Source organism: Bufo bufo, chromosome 9 (assembly GCF_905171765.1).
Source record: "Bufo bufo chromosome 9, aBufBuf1.1, whole genome shotgun sequence".
In the NCBI taxonomy this organism is placed as follows: Eukaryota; Metazoa; Chordata; class Amphibia; order Anura; family Bufonidae; genus Bufo; species Bufo bufo.
The window spans coordinates 168,816,235-168,836,959 of record NC_053397.1 but is presented as its reverse complement, the minus strand read 5'-3'; the positions used below and the strand labels follow the sequence as shown (position 1 = coordinate 168,836,959).

Genomic DNA, 20,725 nt, shown 5'->3' with positions numbered 1-20,725 from the left:
GGGTGGCACTGTTATGGGGAGGGGGATCTGTGGATGACACTTTTATGGGAGGGGGATCTTTGGATGACACTGTTATGGGGAGGGGGATCTGTGGATGACACTGTTATGGGGGGGATCTGTGGATGTCCATGCTATGGGGGGATCTGTGGATGACACTATATAGCATCTTATTTCATAAAGTGGGAGGAGCAGGCGCGTGACGTGAGTGATTGACGTTATGCCGCCGTCCGTTCTGCCTGTTACAGGAGCTTGATTGTAAGGTAGTAAACAGGATAGCGCTGCTTTAAAGTTAAAGTTTCTTGAGGTTAAGGATTACTATTTATATATGTATACTGCAGTGAGCGGCGGGGCCCGGTGTAATAGTACAGTGACTGCATCGGGCCCCGTCACGAGATGCCTCCAGCCCCTCCTTCTCTCTTCCCGCTGATACATCACTGGGCTGTGCAGCATCGCAGCTGGCAATGTATCAGTGTTAGCGATGTAAAAATGTCAGCATTCGCCCCATAAGAAGCACTGCCATTTCACCCCCCTCCCCCCACTTTTGGGGGGAAAGAGTGCGTCTTATGGGGCGAAAAATACGGTATATGTGTTAAAATTGTACAGAAAGAAAAAAATATACCCACTTCACTGGTGCACTTATTTGTGGCAAAAGCATTTAGTGGCCTATTTCATTATAGAAAAATATATATATTCGCACTTCACTGGTGCACTTATTTGTGGCAAAAGCGTTTAGTGGCCTATTTCAGTACAGAAAGAAAACTATATACGCACTTCACTGGTGTATTTATTTGTGGGGAAAGCGTTTTGTGGCCTATATCAGTACAAAAAGAAAAATATTTTTGTAGTTTTTAGAGGTGTTTCAATTTGCTTTTGATTTATTTAGTTCAGCTAAAAGTATGTCAGACAGAGAAATGCCAAGCCATGCACAGAGGAGTATCAGAGGCATAAATGTTTCTGGCGCAGGCAGAGGTCGCAGCAGAATAAGGGGGCGTGGCAGCATGAGTCGCAGTGAGAGGCCTGAGCTCCCGGTGTCATCTAGTGGTCATGTCTTGACCAGCAACCCAGTGGTTCTTGATTGCTTAACTCATTCATCCACTTCATCCCAAGTGACATCAGACACCCCCAGCCAACAGTCGGTGGGTTCGTCAGATACAACCCTTAGTTGGCATGGCCTGGGAGCATGCCCTGTGCCCTCACCTATCCTCAACCTTTCTATGTCCTTTTCTGTTCCTTCAGTGCGAGAAGTATTATATGCTGCAGTCTGAGCTCCACTTTTCAGCGAGGAAGAGCTACTAGAGGACAGTCAGCAGGTACTGCCCAGCCAAGATTTGGAGGAGACATCCGCCGCTTCCTCCGCTAGGCGGGCAAGTAGTGATGAGGAGAGTGCCGTGGGAGGTGGTGTTGCAAGTGGTCAGGCTCTTGACCCAGAGACCATTGAGGAGGACATCAGTAAAGTGCAGACACTACTTGATGATGATGTGTCATGCCCTGCTCAGGCTATGTGCGGAGGTCTGCCAGGTTAGCAGCATGTGTGTAGCCTTTTGTTTTGGAGTTGAGCTATATCCGCTTCCCTTCAGGTGCACTGGGTGGGGTCGTTGGTTTGAGTTTAAATTACACCCACTCCCAGTGTCCTGTGCGGGTTATAGCTTCTGTCTGGCTCTGTGAAAGGAAGGATTTGCTGTTCCTGCTCAGAAAAGATAAGTTGGTTTTTGTTTTCTTGTGGTTGGCTGTCTAGGCTGTTAGAGAGACGCCTGCCCCCTCCAGGTTCTGAGGGAACAGGCTGCCTCTATTCACCTTTCATCATCTTAGGGATTTTAGGGAATTTTCAGCCCAGGCACGAGGACACGTTATTCCCACCTTCAGGGCCTGAACGTGGGAATAGAAGTATAGGGAGAGCTGGTAGGGATATGTCAGGAGGTGACCTTGATCCCCAGCTTCTCGCCTAGACACTTGTTTGTTTATTTTCTGTGTATCTGATATCCTGTCCGCCATGACATTATAACCCGCCAATACTTTGACTGCCATTGCTCAGCGGTTTTGAGATGGAGTCAATTGATGCGCTAGTTGATCGCATGCAGGGATTATCCCTAGAGGTTGCGGATCTGCGTAATTCGGTCACACGGCGTCAGAATGCTCTGGCATCAGGTGCAAAAGGAGAAAGTTAAATTTATGGGGAGCCTAAAGTCGCTCTCCCTGATAGATTTGCAGGGGGTGTGGATGACTTTATCCGCTTTAAAGAGTCATGCAAGTTGTATTTTCAGCTGCGTCCATCTTCGTCTGGTGATGAGAGTCAGAGGGTAGGGATAATCATTTCTCTGCTTAAAGGGGACGCGCAATCCTGGGCCTTTTCTCTGCCGTCCGGTTCTCTGGCTCTCCAGGCAGTGGAAGAATTTTTTAAAGCCTTGGGATTAATTTATGAAGACCAAGATCGGGTCTCGATGGCGGAATCAAAATTGCGTAATTTATTAAAAGGTGAACATACTGCAGAGGCTTACTGCGTTGAGTTTAGGAGATGGGCTACTGAGTCAGAGTGGAATGACCCCGCGTTACGTAGTCAGTTTTTTCAGGGGTTATCTGAGAGATTGAAAGATGCCCTTGCTTTTCATGAGTACCCGGTTACATTGGAGAATGCTATGTCTTTGGCAGTACGGTTAGATAGACATATTAGAGAGAGGTGTAAGGTTCCCTCCGCGCAAGGGATCCCTTCGGTGAGTGGTTTCGTCTCACCTGCTCCCCAGGGGGATATGACATGTAACTCTGGGGTAGGGGAGGAACCCATGCAGCTGGGTAAGGTATCTTTCCGTTCTGGTAGTAGGAACTTTAGGAGGTTGCATAAACTATGTTATTACTGTGGAAAAAGTGGTCATTTTATTTTTGCTTGTCCTTTTGTTAAACCGCATGTAACGGGGTTCCGAAGGTGCACTCGGTCCCCCATTGCCCACAGAACTGTTGCTTAGCTTTGGGAATGAGGATCTGTGTTTGACCTCATTCCCAGGGCGGCTTTACTGCTGGGTGGCTCCCTGCTCCTAAGTCTGCCTTGAGCGCCGAGCTGATCACTCGGTGCTCAACTGGTTGGTCTGTCGGTCATGTGACGCTGGCCACGTCACATGACCCTCACTCCCCACTATAAATACAGGCAGCCTGCTAGCCACAGGCAGCCTGTTAATTTCTAGGTTCCTGGCTATTTTCTGGACTACTGAATACTCACCTGATTCCGTTCCCTGACGATCCTTTGCCTGCTCCTCCTGTACTGCGCATCCGTCCTGCTATTGTGACCTCGGCTCCCACCTGACTACTCTCTTAGGACTCTTCTTGTACTTCTCTACTCTCCTGGTATTTGACCCCGGCTTCTCCTGACCATTCTTTGCTTAACCCTTTGTACTGCGTAGCTCTCTTGGTTCTGACCCGGTCCGTTCATGTTCCGTATTTTGCCTTGTCTGTCTTCCCTGCACGTATCCTAAGTTAGGGACTGTCGTCCAGTTGTCCCCTGTCATCAGGACTCGTGAGGCAAGTAGGCAGGGCCAGGGGTGAGGGTGGAGCACAGTGGTCACTATCCTTCCCCCTGTGTGTGTGTGGACGTGACCGTTACACCGCATGTTGATGAGAGAGAATCACAAAGAGGTTTACTTAAAGAAAAAAAAAACATCCCTGACTCTTGGTAGTGTTAATAGAGTGGTGGAGCAAGCAAGTATGCAAGCTCCCTGTAATACTCATTTTCTCCTTCCAGCTATGGTGGCGCTAGACTCAAGATTTTTTTTTGTTGAAGTATGCTGGGGTAAACCTTATTGATTTTCTTTTTCTTCAAAATCTGGGTCTAAGTACTTGCACTTTAGAAAGAGAGATTCAGGTTTTCGCAATTGATTCTTCCCCTCTTTCTCAAAGGAGTCTCACTCATATTGCTCATGGGATTCTATTAAGGGTGGGTGATTCACATGTTGAGATTATGTCTTGTTTTGTCATGAAGGACTTGCCCGCTCCTATAGTCTTAGGGTTAATGTGGTTGACAAAACATAACCCAATTATAGATTGGCAAGCAAGACAGATCATTGGTTGGAGTGAATTCTGTTCGGATAATTGTCTTGGCACATCTATCTCTGGTGTGTCTACTATGGCTCTACCTCCGTATCTCTCAGATTTTGCGAATGTCTTTTCGGAGGGTGGGGCTCAGGAATTGCCCCCTCATGGTGACTATGATTGTCCAGTTAATCTCATCCCAGGGGCTAAGTTGCCAAAGTCTCGGCTTTACAATCTTTCTCAACCTGAAAGAGAGGTCATGCGGAAGTATATTGCCGAGAGTTTGGCAAAAGGTCATATTAGGCCATCTAAGTCTCTGGTGGCAGTGGGTTTATTCTTTGTAAAGAAAAAGGATGGATCGCTGAGACCTTGTTTGGATTTCCGGGAATTGAACCGTATTACGGAGCCAACAAGGTGGTAGCATGTCTGAGAGTCAGCAGGATGGCAGTATTTGCAGGTTGGGAGCCAAACGTGCCCGGGGTAGACCACCTGCTTTGCAGCAGCCTACCTGCCCAAGAAGTACTGGTGCAGGGGTTCACGGAGGCAGCGGCAGTAGAAGTCAGTCAGTGTGGACTGTTGGGGGGAAAATCACCTACTCCGCGGTGTGGCAATTTTTTGTTAAGCCGCCAGAGGAGGTTAACATGGCCATATGTAGAATATGTGGGCAGAAGGTGAAGTGTGGCCAGGGTGCCAATGTTGGCACCACGGCCCTGCATCAACATATGCAGCATCACCATAAAGTGGCCTGTGGTGGTCCAACCTGCCACAGCAACCGCTGCATCACCCAGTGGCACGCACCCAGTTTCAGGCAGTCAAGGCTCCACCACCTCAGCCAAAGGGAGCTGTCTGTCATTCCCATCTTATGCTGGTCCAGATGCTCCTGCTCCTCCTCCTACTCCTCATCAGTCATTCTGTCAGTAATCGATCTCTGAAGCGATTGCCAAGAGACAGCATTATGCATGCACGCATCCAACAGCGCAGAAGCTGAACGTGCTCCTGACCAAGTTACCGGTGCTGCAGTCCCTCCCTTTCCAAGTGGTGGACTCTACACCTTTCAGAGAAATGATGGCTTGTGCCGAGCCGAGGTGGAGAGTCCCAAGCCGTCATTTCTTTGCAAAAAAGGCAGTATCAGCCCTGCACAAATATGTAGAACAGAAGGTGGGCCAGTCCTTGAGTCTGTCGGTGTCTGCCAAAGTGCACGGCAGTGCCGACGTGTGGAGCTCTAACTACGGTCAGGGACAGTACATGTCCTTTACGGCCCACTGGGTGAATGTGGTTCCTGCACAGCCACACCAGCAACTTGGCCAGGTCACGCCGCTTCCGCCTCCACGTTGTCACGCTGTTGGTCCTGCGACAATGTCCGCCTCTACCTCCTCATCCTCCACCATGTCCTCAGCCTCCACTGCAGGGACAAGTCACAGTGCCCCTCCAGCATACCACATGTGCAGGGCACGGCAGTGTCACGCTGTTCTGCACCTCATTCCCCTGGGCGAACAGAGTTACACAGGAGAGGAACTGCTCCGTGTGCTTCGTCAAGAAATCGAATCCTGACTTTCTCCCCGACAACTCAAAATCAGAACCCCGATGACCAACAACAGGAAGAACATTGTTTCAGCGCTGCGTCAAGGAAGGCTGAGCCATATGGCCTGCATGGCACATTTGTTCAATCTAGTTGTCAAGCGATTCCTGAAGTCTTCCACCCATCTGCAAGACATCCTAAAAATGGCCAGGAAACTTTGCATGCACTTCAGCCACTCGTACACCGCAAAGCACATCCTCCTTGAGCTGCAGCGGTAGAACGACATCCCCCAACATAGGCTGATATGCAACGTTTCCACCCTCCATATGTTGGCCCGACTATACGAACAGAGAAAGGCCATCAACGATTTCTTGATGATGCAAGCGGATAGGAGTACTCCCCTGTGTAACTTTGATGTCAGCCAATGGCAGCTCATCTCAAACTAATCTTATAGATTTTTTTGGATTGGGTGACAAAAATAATAGATGGCGGAGGTGCAGTAGACATTGCTTATCTAGACTTTAGTAAGGCTTTTTATACTGTCCCACATAGAAGGCTTATCAATAAATTACAGTATTTGTGCTTGGACTCCCATATTGTTGAATGGATTAGGCAGTGGCTGAGGGACAGACAGCAGAGGGTTGTAGTCAATGGAGTATATTCAGACTATGGTCTTGTTACCAGTGGGGTACCTCAGGGATCTGTTCTGGGACCCATATTGTTTAATTTCGTTATCAGCGAAATTGCAGAAGGCCTCGATAGTAAGGTGTGTCTTTTTGCTGATTATACAAAGATTTGTAACGGGGTTGATGTTCCTGGAGGGATACACCAAATGGAAAAGGATTTAGGAAAACTAGAGGAATGGTCAAAAATCTGGCAACTAAAATTTAATGTTGATAAGTGCAAGATAATGCACCTGGGGCGTAAAAACCCCAGAGCAGAAAATAAAATCAGTGATACAGTCCTCTCAGTATCTGAGGAAAGGGATTTAGGGGTCATTATTTCAGAAGACTTAAAGGTAGGCAGACAATGTCATAGAGCAGCAGGAAATGCTAGCAGAATGCTTGGGTGTATAGGGAGAGGCATTACCAGTAGAAAGAGGGAGGTGCTCATGCCGCTCTACAGAGCACTAGTGAGACCTCATTTGGAGTATTGTGCGCAGTACTGGAGACCATATTTCTAGAAGGATATTGATACTTTAGAGAGAGTTCAGAGAAGAGCTACTAAACTAGTACATGGATTGCAGGATAAAACTTACCAGGAAAGATTAAAGGACCTTAACATGTATAGCTTGGAAGAAAGACGAGACAGAGAGGATATGATAGAAACTTTTAAATACATAAAGGAAATCAACAAGGTAAAAGAGGAGAGAATATTTAAAAGAAGAAAAACTGCTACAAGAGGACATAGTTTTAAATTAGAGGGGCAAAGGTTTAAAAGTAATATCAGGAAGTATTACTTTACTGAGAGAGTAGTGGATGCATGGAATAGCCTTCCTGCAGAAGTGGTAGCTGCAAATACAGTGAAGGAGTTTAAGCATGCATGGGATAGGCATAAGGCCATCCTTTATATAAGATATAGCCCTTGGCCCTTCATAGTATTCAGTATATTGGGCAAACTATATGGGCCAAATGGTTCTTATCTGCCGACACATTCTATGTTTCTATGCATGACACCTGCCATTTGCTCAGGCCCTTTGAGGATGCCACGTTATTTTTCAGTCGCCAGGACTACGGGATGAACAACGTAATTCCACTGCTTCATCTCCTGGAACAGATGGTGGTAAAGATGGCCGGTCAGGGGACTGGAGACATGGTGCCTAGATCTCACGGCCACATGAGCCCTGTGGGGGCTGAACTGGAAGAGGAGGAGGAGGGGGGGGGGACATTGGAGCACAGGCAATGTGTAGCAAAAAGGGTGGTTTTTCTACTCAGGTGACAGGAGAGGAGGTGCAGGATCAGCCAGAGGAGCTACAGGATGATGAGGAAGACGAGACAGAGGAACCAGACCCACTGTGGCAGTATGCAGTGGAGATATAGGCAGGGAGTCCCTCTGAGTCACTTGCACAAATGACCCGATGAATGCTCACTTGCTTGCATAGTGACAGTCGAATTGTCATCATTCAGCAGAGGGATGACTTCTGGCTCTCCACCTTGTTGGTCCCTTGCTACCGGTCCAGAATGGGGGCCTTTTTTATACCCACTGACAGGGAGGACAAACTGAACTACTACAAAGACATCCTATGTAGTCAGTTGGCTGCCTATCTGCGACATCGTCTATCCTCTTGCAGGTCTGACCGGGGGGGGGGCACTCTGCGCTCATGTTCCACTACCATGGCTGCTGGTGAGGGGTGGGGTGGCAGGAGCAGTACCAGCACCATCAGCAGCAGCCTGAGTCTACAGTCGCTGATGAGTAGCTTTCTTCACTCGCATAGTGAAGAAACTACTCATATGGACTCACAGTATTATGTCACTACCAAAGCAGACTCCCTATGCGTGTTACTACAAGGCAAAGTGTTCTACACCACTATAAAGGCTCTCAGCAGCCAGGAAATAGCCATTTTTTAACATAATTCGCTGCAAATATATTCAAATAGAATCAAATTTTCACAGAAAAATTAGGCGAACTGGCGAATCAAATTTTTGAAAAATTTGCTCAACTCTATATATAAACTTTGCATCCAGTCAGGTGATGATATAATTGAATTTCAAATGCCTAGAAAGTGGTTTTCTGGTTATTGTCTGTATCCTTATCACATTGGAACCTGCATCAGACCGGAGAAAAATGCCCATATATACTGTACTGATCCACTTCTCTTCCATTTGTATTAATCAAGAACAAAATCCCTTTTTTTTAGCAAAAACTTTATTTATTGTAGCAAGTAGCCAGTGGTTTATTATTCATATTTAAAAGATGTGACCTTGAAGTCACCCTTGACAGACAGATATGTGAGTTTATCATAGCCGTGGCGATTTGGAAATGAGATCTCATGACCATCAGGAAGTTTCACGTCAAACTTGTCCCCAGCGAATTTTATTGAGATCTATGGAAGAGGAAAAAAATTGGTATATATAAATATTATGTGACAACAGCATTTAGACCACTAAGGGTGGAATTTCCAATAGCAGGACACATGGACAATTGTCCACTCTAAAATTCAAGCATGTCTATCATTTCCTGCTTGCAGTGTCCTCTGTTATCCATTTCTTACATTAATTAAAGGGGTTTTCCTTAATAATCTATCTGCAGGATAGATAATCCGTATAAGATCTGTGGTGGTCCCACAGCCACTACCCCCACCAATCCACTGTTTTCATTTGAATGGACCTGGGCTATAACACCATGCACAGCCGCTAGCGTTGTGCGAATCGAGCTTCAGATTCTAGATATGAAGTAGATTCGCTCCAAATTAAATTTTAATGCTGTACGGAGACGGGTCTTTGTACAGCACGAAAATGTATGGCGTCCGGCAAGGCCTAGTGAGTTATTCACGAAGTCTCGCGAGACTTTGGTGAATAACTTTGGCCATCGATTTTTAAACTTTAAACCATATTAAAACATGGATCCAAAGTTGGCTTCAGTACTGACTGGTACCTCGGTACCGAAGCCAACTTCTGATTCATGTTTTAAAATGGTTTTACAGTTTAAAAATCAAATCCCGATGTTATTCACCGAAGTCCCGCGAGACTTCGGGAATAACAAATTTTCATTGCCCATACATTTGAATGCTGTACGGAGACAGATCTCTGTACAGCATGCAAATTAATTTTGACTGAAGCGACTTCGGATCTATCATCCGAAGCACGCTTTGCTCAACACCAACAGCTGCTATACAATGTACAGTGCTGTGCTAGACATACTGTGAGGCAGCCACTGCGCTCACCCAAGGGTCGCAGCCTCTTCAAACAGCTAAACGGAAAAGGGGGGATATGATATTGATGACCTATCCTGAGCATTAGTCATCAATAACCCCATTTAGAAGACAATTTGTGATCATTAAACCTAGGGCTCCACGGCCCTGTGATCTGGGCATGGTAGGAGTTAATGCAGGCTTCTCATATATAGGCTTTCTTTATGGCATGTCCCATCTCTAATCTCATCAGACCTACCTTTACATCTGTCCCAGGTGAAAAGCACTGGTGTCCATCTCTTTGCTCCGATTCCCAACTATTATTGCGCTTGGAGTTGCACACAATTGTGTTTTCATTCAGACGTGGGTTAAAATGTATCCCTACATCACTGGGGCTGCGGCCAAGATTGAAGGAGAAGCTGTGAAGAAAACAAGCAGTTTATCTAAAGGGTAGCATTTTACAATGATAGACTTGTGAGATAAATGCACTCGTGGAGTTCTCCTGATGGATTTTATTCAAAGCATTTATCCTTCACCTTTGAAGCCTCTTTGAAGATTACATTAAGTCATTCTTTAAATACTAATTCTCAAATGTAATACTAATGTTGGAAATGTATCATTTTAAGGAATTTCAAGGAATTGTTAATTGCTCTATTAATATATTGTGTCTACACTAGAGATGAGCGAATCATTCTACCGATTCAGAGTGTGTCCAAATTTCTTAACAATTCAGTTTTCTAACAAACCCAGGTTTCTTGTGATTAGTTTCGAGTGAATCAGCGCAAGAGCCTATGCTGGGTTTCTTGGCAAATTATATGTGTTGTCTGGGGAGTACTCTTTTATTATGGAGAGTGACTAGTATGCATAGTATGTGTGTGGAGTATTATATAGTTGGCCAGGCAACAATCCTCTGGGTTTCTGGGAGCAATATTCAAATTAGCTAAGCCTGTATTATGCCAGCAGATATAAAATGTGGTAATCTTCTCTATTTTTTACCCAGAAACCCAGAGGAGCAGTGACTGCTTTACAATGCTCGTCATGGGTACGCGGCACTTTCCAAAAATAGCACCCCAATCAAGGCCTCTCAGGCTGCCAAGCAAATTTTCTCTGCTCCATTGTGTTTAAGGATAGTTACCCCAAAAGAGCTTGGTTCCAAGTATAAGACAATCAGTTTTCATTCTGTAAAGGAGACTGGTTTTCATGTCTTTTTTAGAAGACAAGCATTATGTGAGGACTCAAGCATGCCAATAGATTAAAAAATTCACTGATTGGAAAGGTTGAGGCTACCACCAGGGGAAAATCTTATTATGAAAAAGCACTGATTGAGCAGTTTGAGGCTACCACTAGAGGAACATATACTATGCATACTAGTTTCTCTCCATAATGAGAAAAAGTACCCCCCCAAGACAATTCATATATATTACACAGAAAGCCAGCATAGCATACTTCGCTCTTTTCTAGTCTACACTCCAAAGGATATCCTTTTTTTTTTTACCTACCTAGTGCTACACAAAATAGTTCTCCACGAAATCCTCTGATAGATGCTTGACATAATCATGCTACATGGAACAATACTACAGATAACTTACTTCTTGGCATCTCCTGGAAGTTTTCCTTTCAGCTTTAAAGTTTCTCCAGACTTCAGCTCTAAGTTCAGAATTTCAAATTTCTCCTTTTTAAATGAGAAGAACTCAATGTTACAAACTGAAACTTGTCAGTGTAGAGTATCTACCAACAATTGCAAATTTTACTCTTCCACATGCCCACATGGAAACATTAGATATTTATGTCTTTATTAGATGCTTTAGTAAACAGTTCTGGAGCATCTTTTTTATTACACTAGTTTGTGTTGTTCCTTTGTTATTCCTACTGGGTGTTACAACCTGGGGGATGTCCCTACACAGTCTGACATCAGCAAATCAGTGCTGCTAGCATCTGACTGGGGACTGTATTTACTAAAACAGACAATTCAATGGAGCTGACTGGTCCTCTTAATCACTATAGGAAAGATTAGCTAATAGTAAATTCTAGGTTTATAGCAACTGAGGAAGAAATATTTAAAACCCTCCTACACCACGCATAACCTTAAAGGGTTTCTTCAATTTTAATATTGTACTGGTACTTTGGTTCCAGTACTGTGCCCCTTCTTCTGCTCTTCTTGACCCATTGGACTGGAATTGTGATGCGTCATCTACAAGCTTGTCAAAGCTGATGGCCAATCAACAGCCTCAGCGAAATCTTGTGTAGGCATGGCTGCTGCCATTGCTGAAGCCATTGATTGACTATCAGGAGTGATGTCCATGTAGATGGCATGTCACACTTCCAGTCCAGCAGGGACCGTAAACATAGGAAAAGAGAACTTGGTGATGGAACTCGAATGACAGATGAGCCTGTTTTTTTTTTCTTCTGTATTCTTCCTTACAATATTAAAAGGGGTTCCCAGTCTTCGAGAGCCTCTTCAAATTGTGTTTTATAAATCCAAAAGATGTTTTGTTATTATAATGATGTATTGAAGATTATGAGGTACAGTGGTGATTATAGGGGTTGTCCCATATGGACAACTTCTTACAATGAAGCTGCCACTGGCCCGACCTTTCTTACTCCAGCAGTCAGACACTGTAGAAAGCTCAGTGACTCTTATGGGGTGCATGGAAAATTAATAATTGAAAAAGAAAACCCTGTGGTCCTTACTTCATTCAGAGCTAGCAACTACTTTCCATTATTTTATTTAACAATCTGTTAAACTGATCCCTCTGTAGAAGGGAGAATATTCTGCTCCTTTATCAACGATGACATCAGTAAATTGACTGCTCTTCTTCATACTTGTTAAGGAAATTTATTTATATTCCTAAACTTCTCAATAAAATCCACAAAGCATCAAGTGATACATTTTAACTGAGGCAAGGGTAGTAAGGGCCTCAAGAAGAAAAAAGGAAGATTGCAAAGAAGTTCTAGAAGTTAAGCTAGGTTCTGTATTCTGGTAGTCTCTTACGGCAAAGGAGCAGACTACCAAAATTACTGTATATGGCATAGCAAGAGACAGCTGGGGGAAAAAAAAGTTTTTTTTCTGGAAGAAAGCCAGCATTCTTGCCAGAGACGAGTGGATCCCATTATAATGATTAGTAGTCCAATAGGCCCCTGTGGAGTCCAGCTATGCCGGATATGGTAATTCCAGTAGTCTGCTCCACTGCCAGAACAGGCTACCAGAATACAGTACAGCAGATGTGCACATAGTCTTATGCCCCCGTCATATAGAGGTAAAGTGTTTTACTTAACAATCTATGGATGAAGATTAATTGAAAATCATTAATTGCTTAATGTTTTCTCTTCACTTCCATTACATAGGTTGAAGAGAACAACTTTATAAGATGCGGGTGTAAAACCAGGGAACAGAAGAGAGATAATTATATCCTGGTAACCACCTTCTTCTTTTCCAAGATAAAGTGTAGATCTAATGTGTGAGGAACAGTAGACTTGTCTTGAGGTGATAGGGGCCTGGAAGTGATAGTTCAATAATCTCAATAATTTCTCAAAAATATACTTGGGCATACTTTATTAACCAACAATGAGACTGATCTCCTAAAAGGGGTTTTCATATTTAGAAACACACTTTGAAATACCCATTTAGGGAATTATGAGTTAATAAAGGAGATTAGTGTATTCATGATCCCTGTTAATTAGCCAGAGTAACACTTGATTAAGGCCTCATGCACACAACCGTATGTATTTTGCAGTCTGCAAAAAACGGATCCTCAAAAAATACGGATGACGTCTGTGTGCATTCTGTATTTTGAAGAACAGAACAGCTGGCCCCTAATAGAACAGTACTATCCTTGTCCATAATGCGGACAATAATAGAACATGTCCTATTTTTTTGCGGAATGGAAATACAGACATATGGACACGGAATGCACATGGAGTACATTCTGTTTTTTTTTTTGGACACATTGAAATGAATGGTTTCGTATACAGTCCGCAAAAAAAACGTAACGGACACGGAAAGAAAATACATTTGTGTGCATGAGCCCTAAGCGAGTGTCTCTCTGTCTGGAGGACCCCATCATGCATTGCAAGGAGAGCCCATTGATTCAAATAGGAACCCTGTTATGTTTCATTTCCCCTCCAGTAGCACTGCAGGGAAAATAATCATTAGCTGCCATACTGCTTTCTCCTCCGACTTAAAGGCTATAGACACCTTTGACTTAGAAAAAATATTTTTTACATATGTTAGTGGTTATCTTGAGTAAAGAAAAAAGTTTCAGGCTGCAATCTTCCATACTTCATCCATCTTCAGGCCCCCAATACACAGTTTGCAACCTACTCCTAGTTTCAGACTTCTATGTGTGTCCTGCTCAGTAATGCTTACTAAATGTGAGGTATGTGTGTTTAAGATACTGCTCTCTTCCTCCTGAAAACGTGTGTTTGTCTCCTGCCTCCAATCTTTTTGAGCTGCTCCTCACTCTTCCTTGCATTGTTTCCTCCTTTCTTCATTCTTTATTCTGCTGTGAACAACCTCTTCCCCTTCCCTGCTGCTATTTCTAACTGAGAGGAAGTAGGAAAAAAGCAGAGAGAGTTTTCATACATTAAGGCAGTGCTCTAAGGGATTTACGTCAGATTCAACAGCACCCGGCTGAATGACCTACGCAGATTCTGCAGAATACTCTAATTATGATAGGACATTTTGAATGAAGACTATTTTAAATGTTGCTTAATTTTGCAATTAGCAAGCAAATGAAAAATGTAAAAAAAAAAAAATGCGTCTATAGCTTTGAAACTGAGAAGTTGAAAAACACACAAATATGGGTCCACGCTAATTACTTTCCTGGGGAATGTTCACAAGCGTTTTTCTCTTCCCTAATTCCTGGCCTCTTTGATCCCAGAACCGACCGGCAACAGAAACTTTTACTCCTTCAAAGAGGAAATGGACATAGTACACACCCGCAAACAATCAGTTCTCCACTGTATTTTATTATACTCACAAGATTACACCTTGCCACATCGCATATAAAAGTTATCCTTTTGCCCAACCCGGGTTTCGTTGCCAGCTTCGTTGGGGCGAGTATGGAGGAGTAAAAGTGCCATGGTCATGGTCGTGACTCCTGTATCCGCATGCTGTTGCCTGCGGTCTGGTTTGGTTGTTCAACCACAGGTGAGGGCCGCTAGTATGTTGCCTCACTTGTGGTTGCCGCTGGCAACATGTAGTTTATTCGCAGTTTAGCAGCCTGAGCTGGTGCTGGGCAGCTTGCTGCAATGTGCATGCGGTTGCATCTGGCAACCTATCTTTGTTAGGTGTGTCTTTTGTATGTCTGGTGTGCACAGGGTTTTAGTTATGTGTGCACTTTCTCCTTTAAGTGGCTGTCTTCCCTTCCCTGGTGTGAGAAGGGTTAATTCCCTTCTGTGTGAGTGAACACTGGGTGTGTCTGTGTGGGTGTGGCTACTTGGCCTATAAAGCCTCAGTGGAGACCTGAAGCTGAGGGGTACTCCAGCCTTGTTTGTAAGCTGGAGGCACTCTCCTGGTTTATACCATCAGCCAGTGTGGGCCACCCTTGTGGTCATAGACTTATGTTAGACTTTATTGTTCTTATTTTATTATATGTCTACTGGTGTCTTTATGTTTATTGCAGCATGTGCTCCAGGGTTCCTGTGTGATTGTGTGGTGTGTGCTGTGTCCGTTTATCTTATTGTGGACAGCAGCACCTGTGCACGGGTTCCTGGCTGTTGTGTCTGTGGCAGGTAGTTGTGGTATTTGTTGCACTACCTGCCATTGCCATATGCTGTATTTGTTTCCCTTACGGTTGCAGCTTGGCCAGTGAGACTCCTGTTCCTCCGTGCCTAGGAGGAACAGGTCGTCTTACCCTGCTCCTTCTTCCAGGGCAATCCTGAGGGCTAGCAGGGATCATAGGTTCCAGTGTATGAGCCCTCCCACCATCAGGGTTGGCTCATATGGTTAGGAGTCAGGGTCAGAATTAGGGATGTGATAGGAGGTGACCTGCTCCCTGATTCCTGTCCTGGCCTAGCAGCTATATTTCGCATTGACACCGCACGGCTGAGGGTTTTCTCCATCCTCAGCCGTGACAGTATGACCACAAGGGTGGCCCACACTGGCTGATGGTATAAACCAGGAGAGTGCCTCCAGCTTACAAACAAGGCTGGAGTACCCCTTAGCTTCAGGTCTCCACTGAGGCTTTATAGCCCAAGTAGCCACACCCACACAGACACACCCAGTGTTCACACACACAGAAGGGAATTAACCCTTCTCACACCAGGGAAGGGAAGACAGCCACTTAAAGGAGAAAGTGCACACATAACTAAAACCCTGTGCACACCAGACATACAAAAGACACACCTAACAAATATAGGTTGCCAGATGCAACCGCATGCACATTGCAGCAAGCTGCCCAGCACCAGCTCAGGCTGCTAAACTGCGAATAAACTACATGTTGCCAGCGGCAACCACAAGTGAGGCAACATACTAGCGGCCCTCACCTGTGGTTGAACAACCAAACCAGACCGCAGGCAACAGCATGCGGATACAGGAGTCACGACCATGACCATGGTCGTGACAAAAAGTTTCTGTTGCTTGTCAGTTCTGGGATCAAAGAGGCCAGGAATTAGGGAAGAGAAAAACGTCCATGGAAAAAAACTGCTTGTGAACATTCCCCAGGAAAGTTATTAGCGGGGACCCATATTTGTTTTTCAATTTTGGACTATATAGGAGAAAGGACCTACTCCTGATTTGGGACTGCTGCTGTGAGAGGGGTTGGAAACCTGCACACAATAATCTTTTTGTGTTGAAACTGAGGAGTACCAGCAGCAGGACACACGGTAAGAAGCTTATTTTGAGGGGGCTACTAAATCTAAAATATAACTTTATCTGCAAGCATATCTGTAAAGAATAAATGAAGGCAACTGGACGTACTGTAGATTTCTTGAAAACGTTTCACTCGTTCTTCCAACGAGCTTCACTCGTTCTTCCAAGTTGCCTTGATTTATTCTTTACAGATATACCATGACCTGGATAAATGAGAACCTTCACAGACTTTATCTGCAAGCCAGCCCATCATGTATAGAAAAGATATAAAGAGGAGCAGCTGGCAACAACCGATTTGATTACTTCTTTTATTTTCCAGCCTGCTTTAGAAAAAATAAGAAATATAGTTGGTTGTTACAAGCAACTGCTTAAAGGGGTTTTCCTGCATAGGTCATCAGTATCTGATCAGTGGGGGTCTGACACCCGGGACCCCCGCTGATCAGCTGTTTGAGAAGACATTGGAGCTTGCAGTAGCGCCAAATCCTTCTCTCAGATTTCCCTAGGTCATGACACTTTCATTGGTCACGTGGCCTAGGCACAGATCAGCTTCATTGAAGTGAATGGTGCTGAGCTGCCATACCAAGCACAGCCGCTATACAATGAACATCGCTGTTCTTGGTAAGCACGGAGAAGGCGGCGGTGATCACAGGTGCACCGGTGCATTCTCAAACGGCTTATTGGCGGGGAGGGCCCGGGTGTTGGACCCCCACCGATCAGATACTGATGACCTATCCAGAGTATAGGTCATCAGTATAAAAATCTCAGAAAACCCTATTAACTGATCTATCAGTACGAGTTTCTCTACAGCAGGTCCACGGACTGTTAGTGATGTCAATAAAAAAGTCAGCCACATATCTCCAGCAGAGAAAATCTACTCAGATATTAACATACTGTATATTCTTGACTGTTATCATTGGCCCAGTCTTTTGGCACATCCCGTGCTTTGATTTATAGGCCATTTAAGTAGAGAAATTTCATATTCCCTTAAAAGGACTGTATTGTCAGAAGATGAAAAACTGATTAAATTAGGTTTTATTATAATCATATTTTTTTTAATATTACTTCATTAAAAAAATCTACAAATATTACAGTTTTTACACTGTAAATATGCACAATAGGCAGGCATTTCCTGCTTTTGACAGCTCATTTGTCAGCTTTATTGTGTAGGCTGAGGTAGGGTCAGCTGAGTTATTTCATTATTATTAGAGGGCGGGGGGAGGTTTAGTGACAAACAGCAGGATGAAGCATAGTACAAATGGACACATAGCATTTGCTGGTCCACCCCTACCACTCCCTGATCTCTGGAAAAGCGCCTGCATTGCATCTCTTCCGGCTGCACAACCAGCACAAGAAGGAGATGTGCAGCGCCAATTTGTCAGCCCCCCAGGATGCTTTCAAAAATAAAATAGATTGATACAACATTATTATTGCATTTATTTCTCTTCCACATACTAAAATTGAATTAGCAAAACTAAAATAGAATACATGAGACGTTGCTGGGGGACATACTATTTTCCATGATTTAATTCTATAGTTTCATAGAGAAAGACTATGAAACCTGCTTGCTCTGCTTTTCCTCATCTACCCTATGTTCCTCTCATACAGTGTAACATACCCACACTAAAACTAATCCAGGGTATTATATTTTAATATATTTGCACAACTTTATAACATTTGTTAAGGGGGTTCCCAGGATAGGCCTCGGGGTAGGCCAGCAATTTCAGATCAGCTGGGGTCCGACTCCCAGTACCCCTGACAATCAGCTATTTGCAGAGGCTGTAGCTCTCCTGTGAGCAAGCACAGCGACGTTCATTGTATAGTGGTTGTGCTTGGTATTCACTTGAATGGGGGGGTCTTGGGAGTTAGACTCCCACCGATCTTATATTGATGACCTATCCCGAGAATAGGTTATTCAAATGGAAATCCCAGAGAACCCCTTTAATTAGGATGATTGCACACAAATTAAATAAAAATAATTTCAATAATTGCTCTTTTGTAGTTATGATGGAGTTTGAAACCTATAGATTATGTAAACCTTGAAGATTATTATTTGATTCTGATACACCTGCACAGAACAAATGCCAACATACCTTTATAAGACAAAATGGGTACAATGTTTTCCTATGTATAACTAGATTATCAGATCCATGTATGATCATATAGGTAGGTTATCTGAAACCATAGAGAACGGTCTGCTTTTTTCTAGAAATAGCACCACTCTTGCCCTTGGGCAGTGTCTGCAATTGAATGGGGATAAACTGCAATACCAAACACATCCAATGGGCAACAGTGACATTATTCCTGGAAAAATCAGACCATATTATCTAATATGCAACAACTTCTTTTGGTGGCAAATCAATTTATTTGGCAACAAACTATGGTTGCCACTCTGCTCAAGTATGATGTACGGCTAAATGAGTCACTCTGAAAATATGCCATAAATGTGATATATACTTTTAGAGTTCCACTCTCCATTTCACAATCCAGCAGCATATTTATAGCCAAGGACAATTATAGATAAATCCTAAATTCTCCTTAATTTTACATATCCAAAAAAGCTTGTAAAATACCAGAAATAAATAAAACTGTCCATAAGATCTGAACCCATACTATCTCTTCATAGATGACCGCCGGCATTTCCACGTATTTCTCATGCACTCCGCTCATCGTCTTCCTTCTAGGGTATATTTTCCACCAGCAACAGGGGTGCACAAAGCCACATTTCAAGGGTACATTTCAAGCTCATTGCGGCTGCTTTGTGAAGATCTGTTACTGCTGGAAAATATGCTCTAGACGGAAGACGCAGAGCGGAGTACACGAGGAATACATGGAAATGACGGAGGTCATCATCTATACCGGAGAGGTCTGAAGCTGGGGCAGATTGGGAACTTAGTGGCCCTGGAAAAAATACTAAAAGTGGTCCCATTTTGAAGTTGGGTCCAAACTGATGGAAGGCAGGGACATCAAAACCATATGGTGGCACATTATACCACCCCAACAGAGCCAAATACCACAGTTCGTCACAAAATACTGCTAGCAACAAATATGTCCCCAAAAGCTTCCACTGACCGGCTGTGAGGAGGGCCCAGGCGCCCCCCTGGGCATCGACCCACCAGGAAATTTCCCTGTAAGATCTATAGCCAATCCGCCTCTGGTCTGAGGAGATCGTATAGATTTAGGTCTCATTAACACTATGTATTTTGCTATTTTAGAAGCTTTGGATCTATAAAATAAAGGAGAATTGAAGATTTTTCTATAATTGTCCTCACTATACATGTGCTATTGGATTGTGATATATAATAGATCTACCAGATTCTAGAAAGCAGATAATGATACGCAGTAATAGCTAAGCATTAACTTACAGACATGGTGCAGAGTTAGGTGGAGCGCCTACAGGGAAGCTGTAGTGAAATAACACCTTCCAGGATACTAACCCCTTTTATACGCCATGTTATATAGTTCACCTTAGTTGAATATTAACTTGAGGACTTTGGAAAAATTTCAAGTTCAATAAATACTGAATGACTACTGCATCGGACATGAGTTCTATTGAGACCTAGGGCGACCCTAGGGAAGAAGTAATTCAATAATTTGTCATGTAGACGTGAGTGAATATTACAAATATACAGTAGAGATATCTCCAGTGTTTGCAATGACTCAGGCTATTTTTTCCAAATACCAATCAATGTGGAATGTAGGCTTCAAACAAAACCTTTCCATTAATGAGAGGTGAGCATCTGAGGGGTCCTTCACCTTTGTGGGGCATAGATTTTCATGAAGATAGATTATAAAAGGGAAGCATAGTTGCAAATATTCAAGCCCTTACTAATCTCTACTTCACAGTGCATTATTCTCACATCATGCTATATTTCTTATTATACCAAGCCATAATATGGATGTGTGCATAAGGCCTTATTGCACATAAAAGGGGCGTGAACGCACCCTCCTTACCAAAAACTGATGTTTTATGTTGCATATGTACACTAGCAGAAAATGAAAAAAGAACACCTGGAAATTTTAAATCGGTTGTGTCACTTCAACAAATGGCATTTATCATGTACAGAAAGTTAGCACAAGGCACTTACTAATGTATTGTGATTGTCCATATTGCATCCTTTGCTGGCTGGATTCATTTCAGTATGTCTTTTGAGTGTGGGAGGAAATCGGAGTACACAGAGGAAACCCACACAAACAAAGGGAGAACATACAAACTCCATGCAGATGTTGTCCTTGGTCGGATTCCCGGGACCCCAGCGCTGCAAGGCAACATTGCTAACCAGTGAGCCACTGTGATTTTAAGAAAATTATTAAATCATGATGTTACAGGATGGCGTTTCCTTCATACTGTATGGTATTTGTAGTCAGTAGCCCAAGAAAGAGGTGATTCTTAGTGATTAGAGTCTATAGTAATGACACTGCTGGGAGGTGGATCTGTGTATCCGGTAATTGTTAAAGGAAGTTATCTCTTTCCAAAACTGGGTTATTGGGTCCAATTCTGCTATTTGTGATTGCATAGAGGTGGTGGTGAGCG

General features: G+C 43.7%; 1 protein-coding gene across 1 annotated transcript; it reads right to left on the bottom strand.

Moving 5' to 3' along the window:
• Positions 1-8,384: 8,384 nt before the first annotated feature.
• LGALS2 (galectin 2) lies at positions 8,385-19,690 on the bottom strand. The gene is made up of 4 exons (XM_040408345.1): positions 19,557-19,690; positions 10,973-11,055; positions 9,643-9,802; positions 8,385-8,576 (listed from the first exon to the last, which is right to left on the bottom strand). Exons 1-4 carry the CDS (start codon positions 19,560-19,562, stop codon positions 8,430-8,432), a joined length of 396 nt encoding a protein of 131 aa, XP_040264279.1. The 5' UTR covers positions 19,563-19,690; the 3' UTR covers positions 8,385-8,429.
• Positions 19,691-20,725: the final 1,035 nt, after the last annotated feature.

Bases quoted from the DNA above. Each gene is read 5' to 3' on its own strand.
- LGALS2 (XM_040408345.1), bottom strand. The intron at 9,803-10,972 runs GTAAGTTATCTG...TTTTCTTCACAG, and splicing joins CTTCCAGGAGATGCCAAGAA to CTTCTCCTTCAATCTTGGCC. The intron at 8,577-9,642 runs GTAGGTCTGATG...CCTCTTCCATAG, and splicing joins CACCTGGGACAGATGTAAAG to ATCTCAATAAAATTCGCTGG.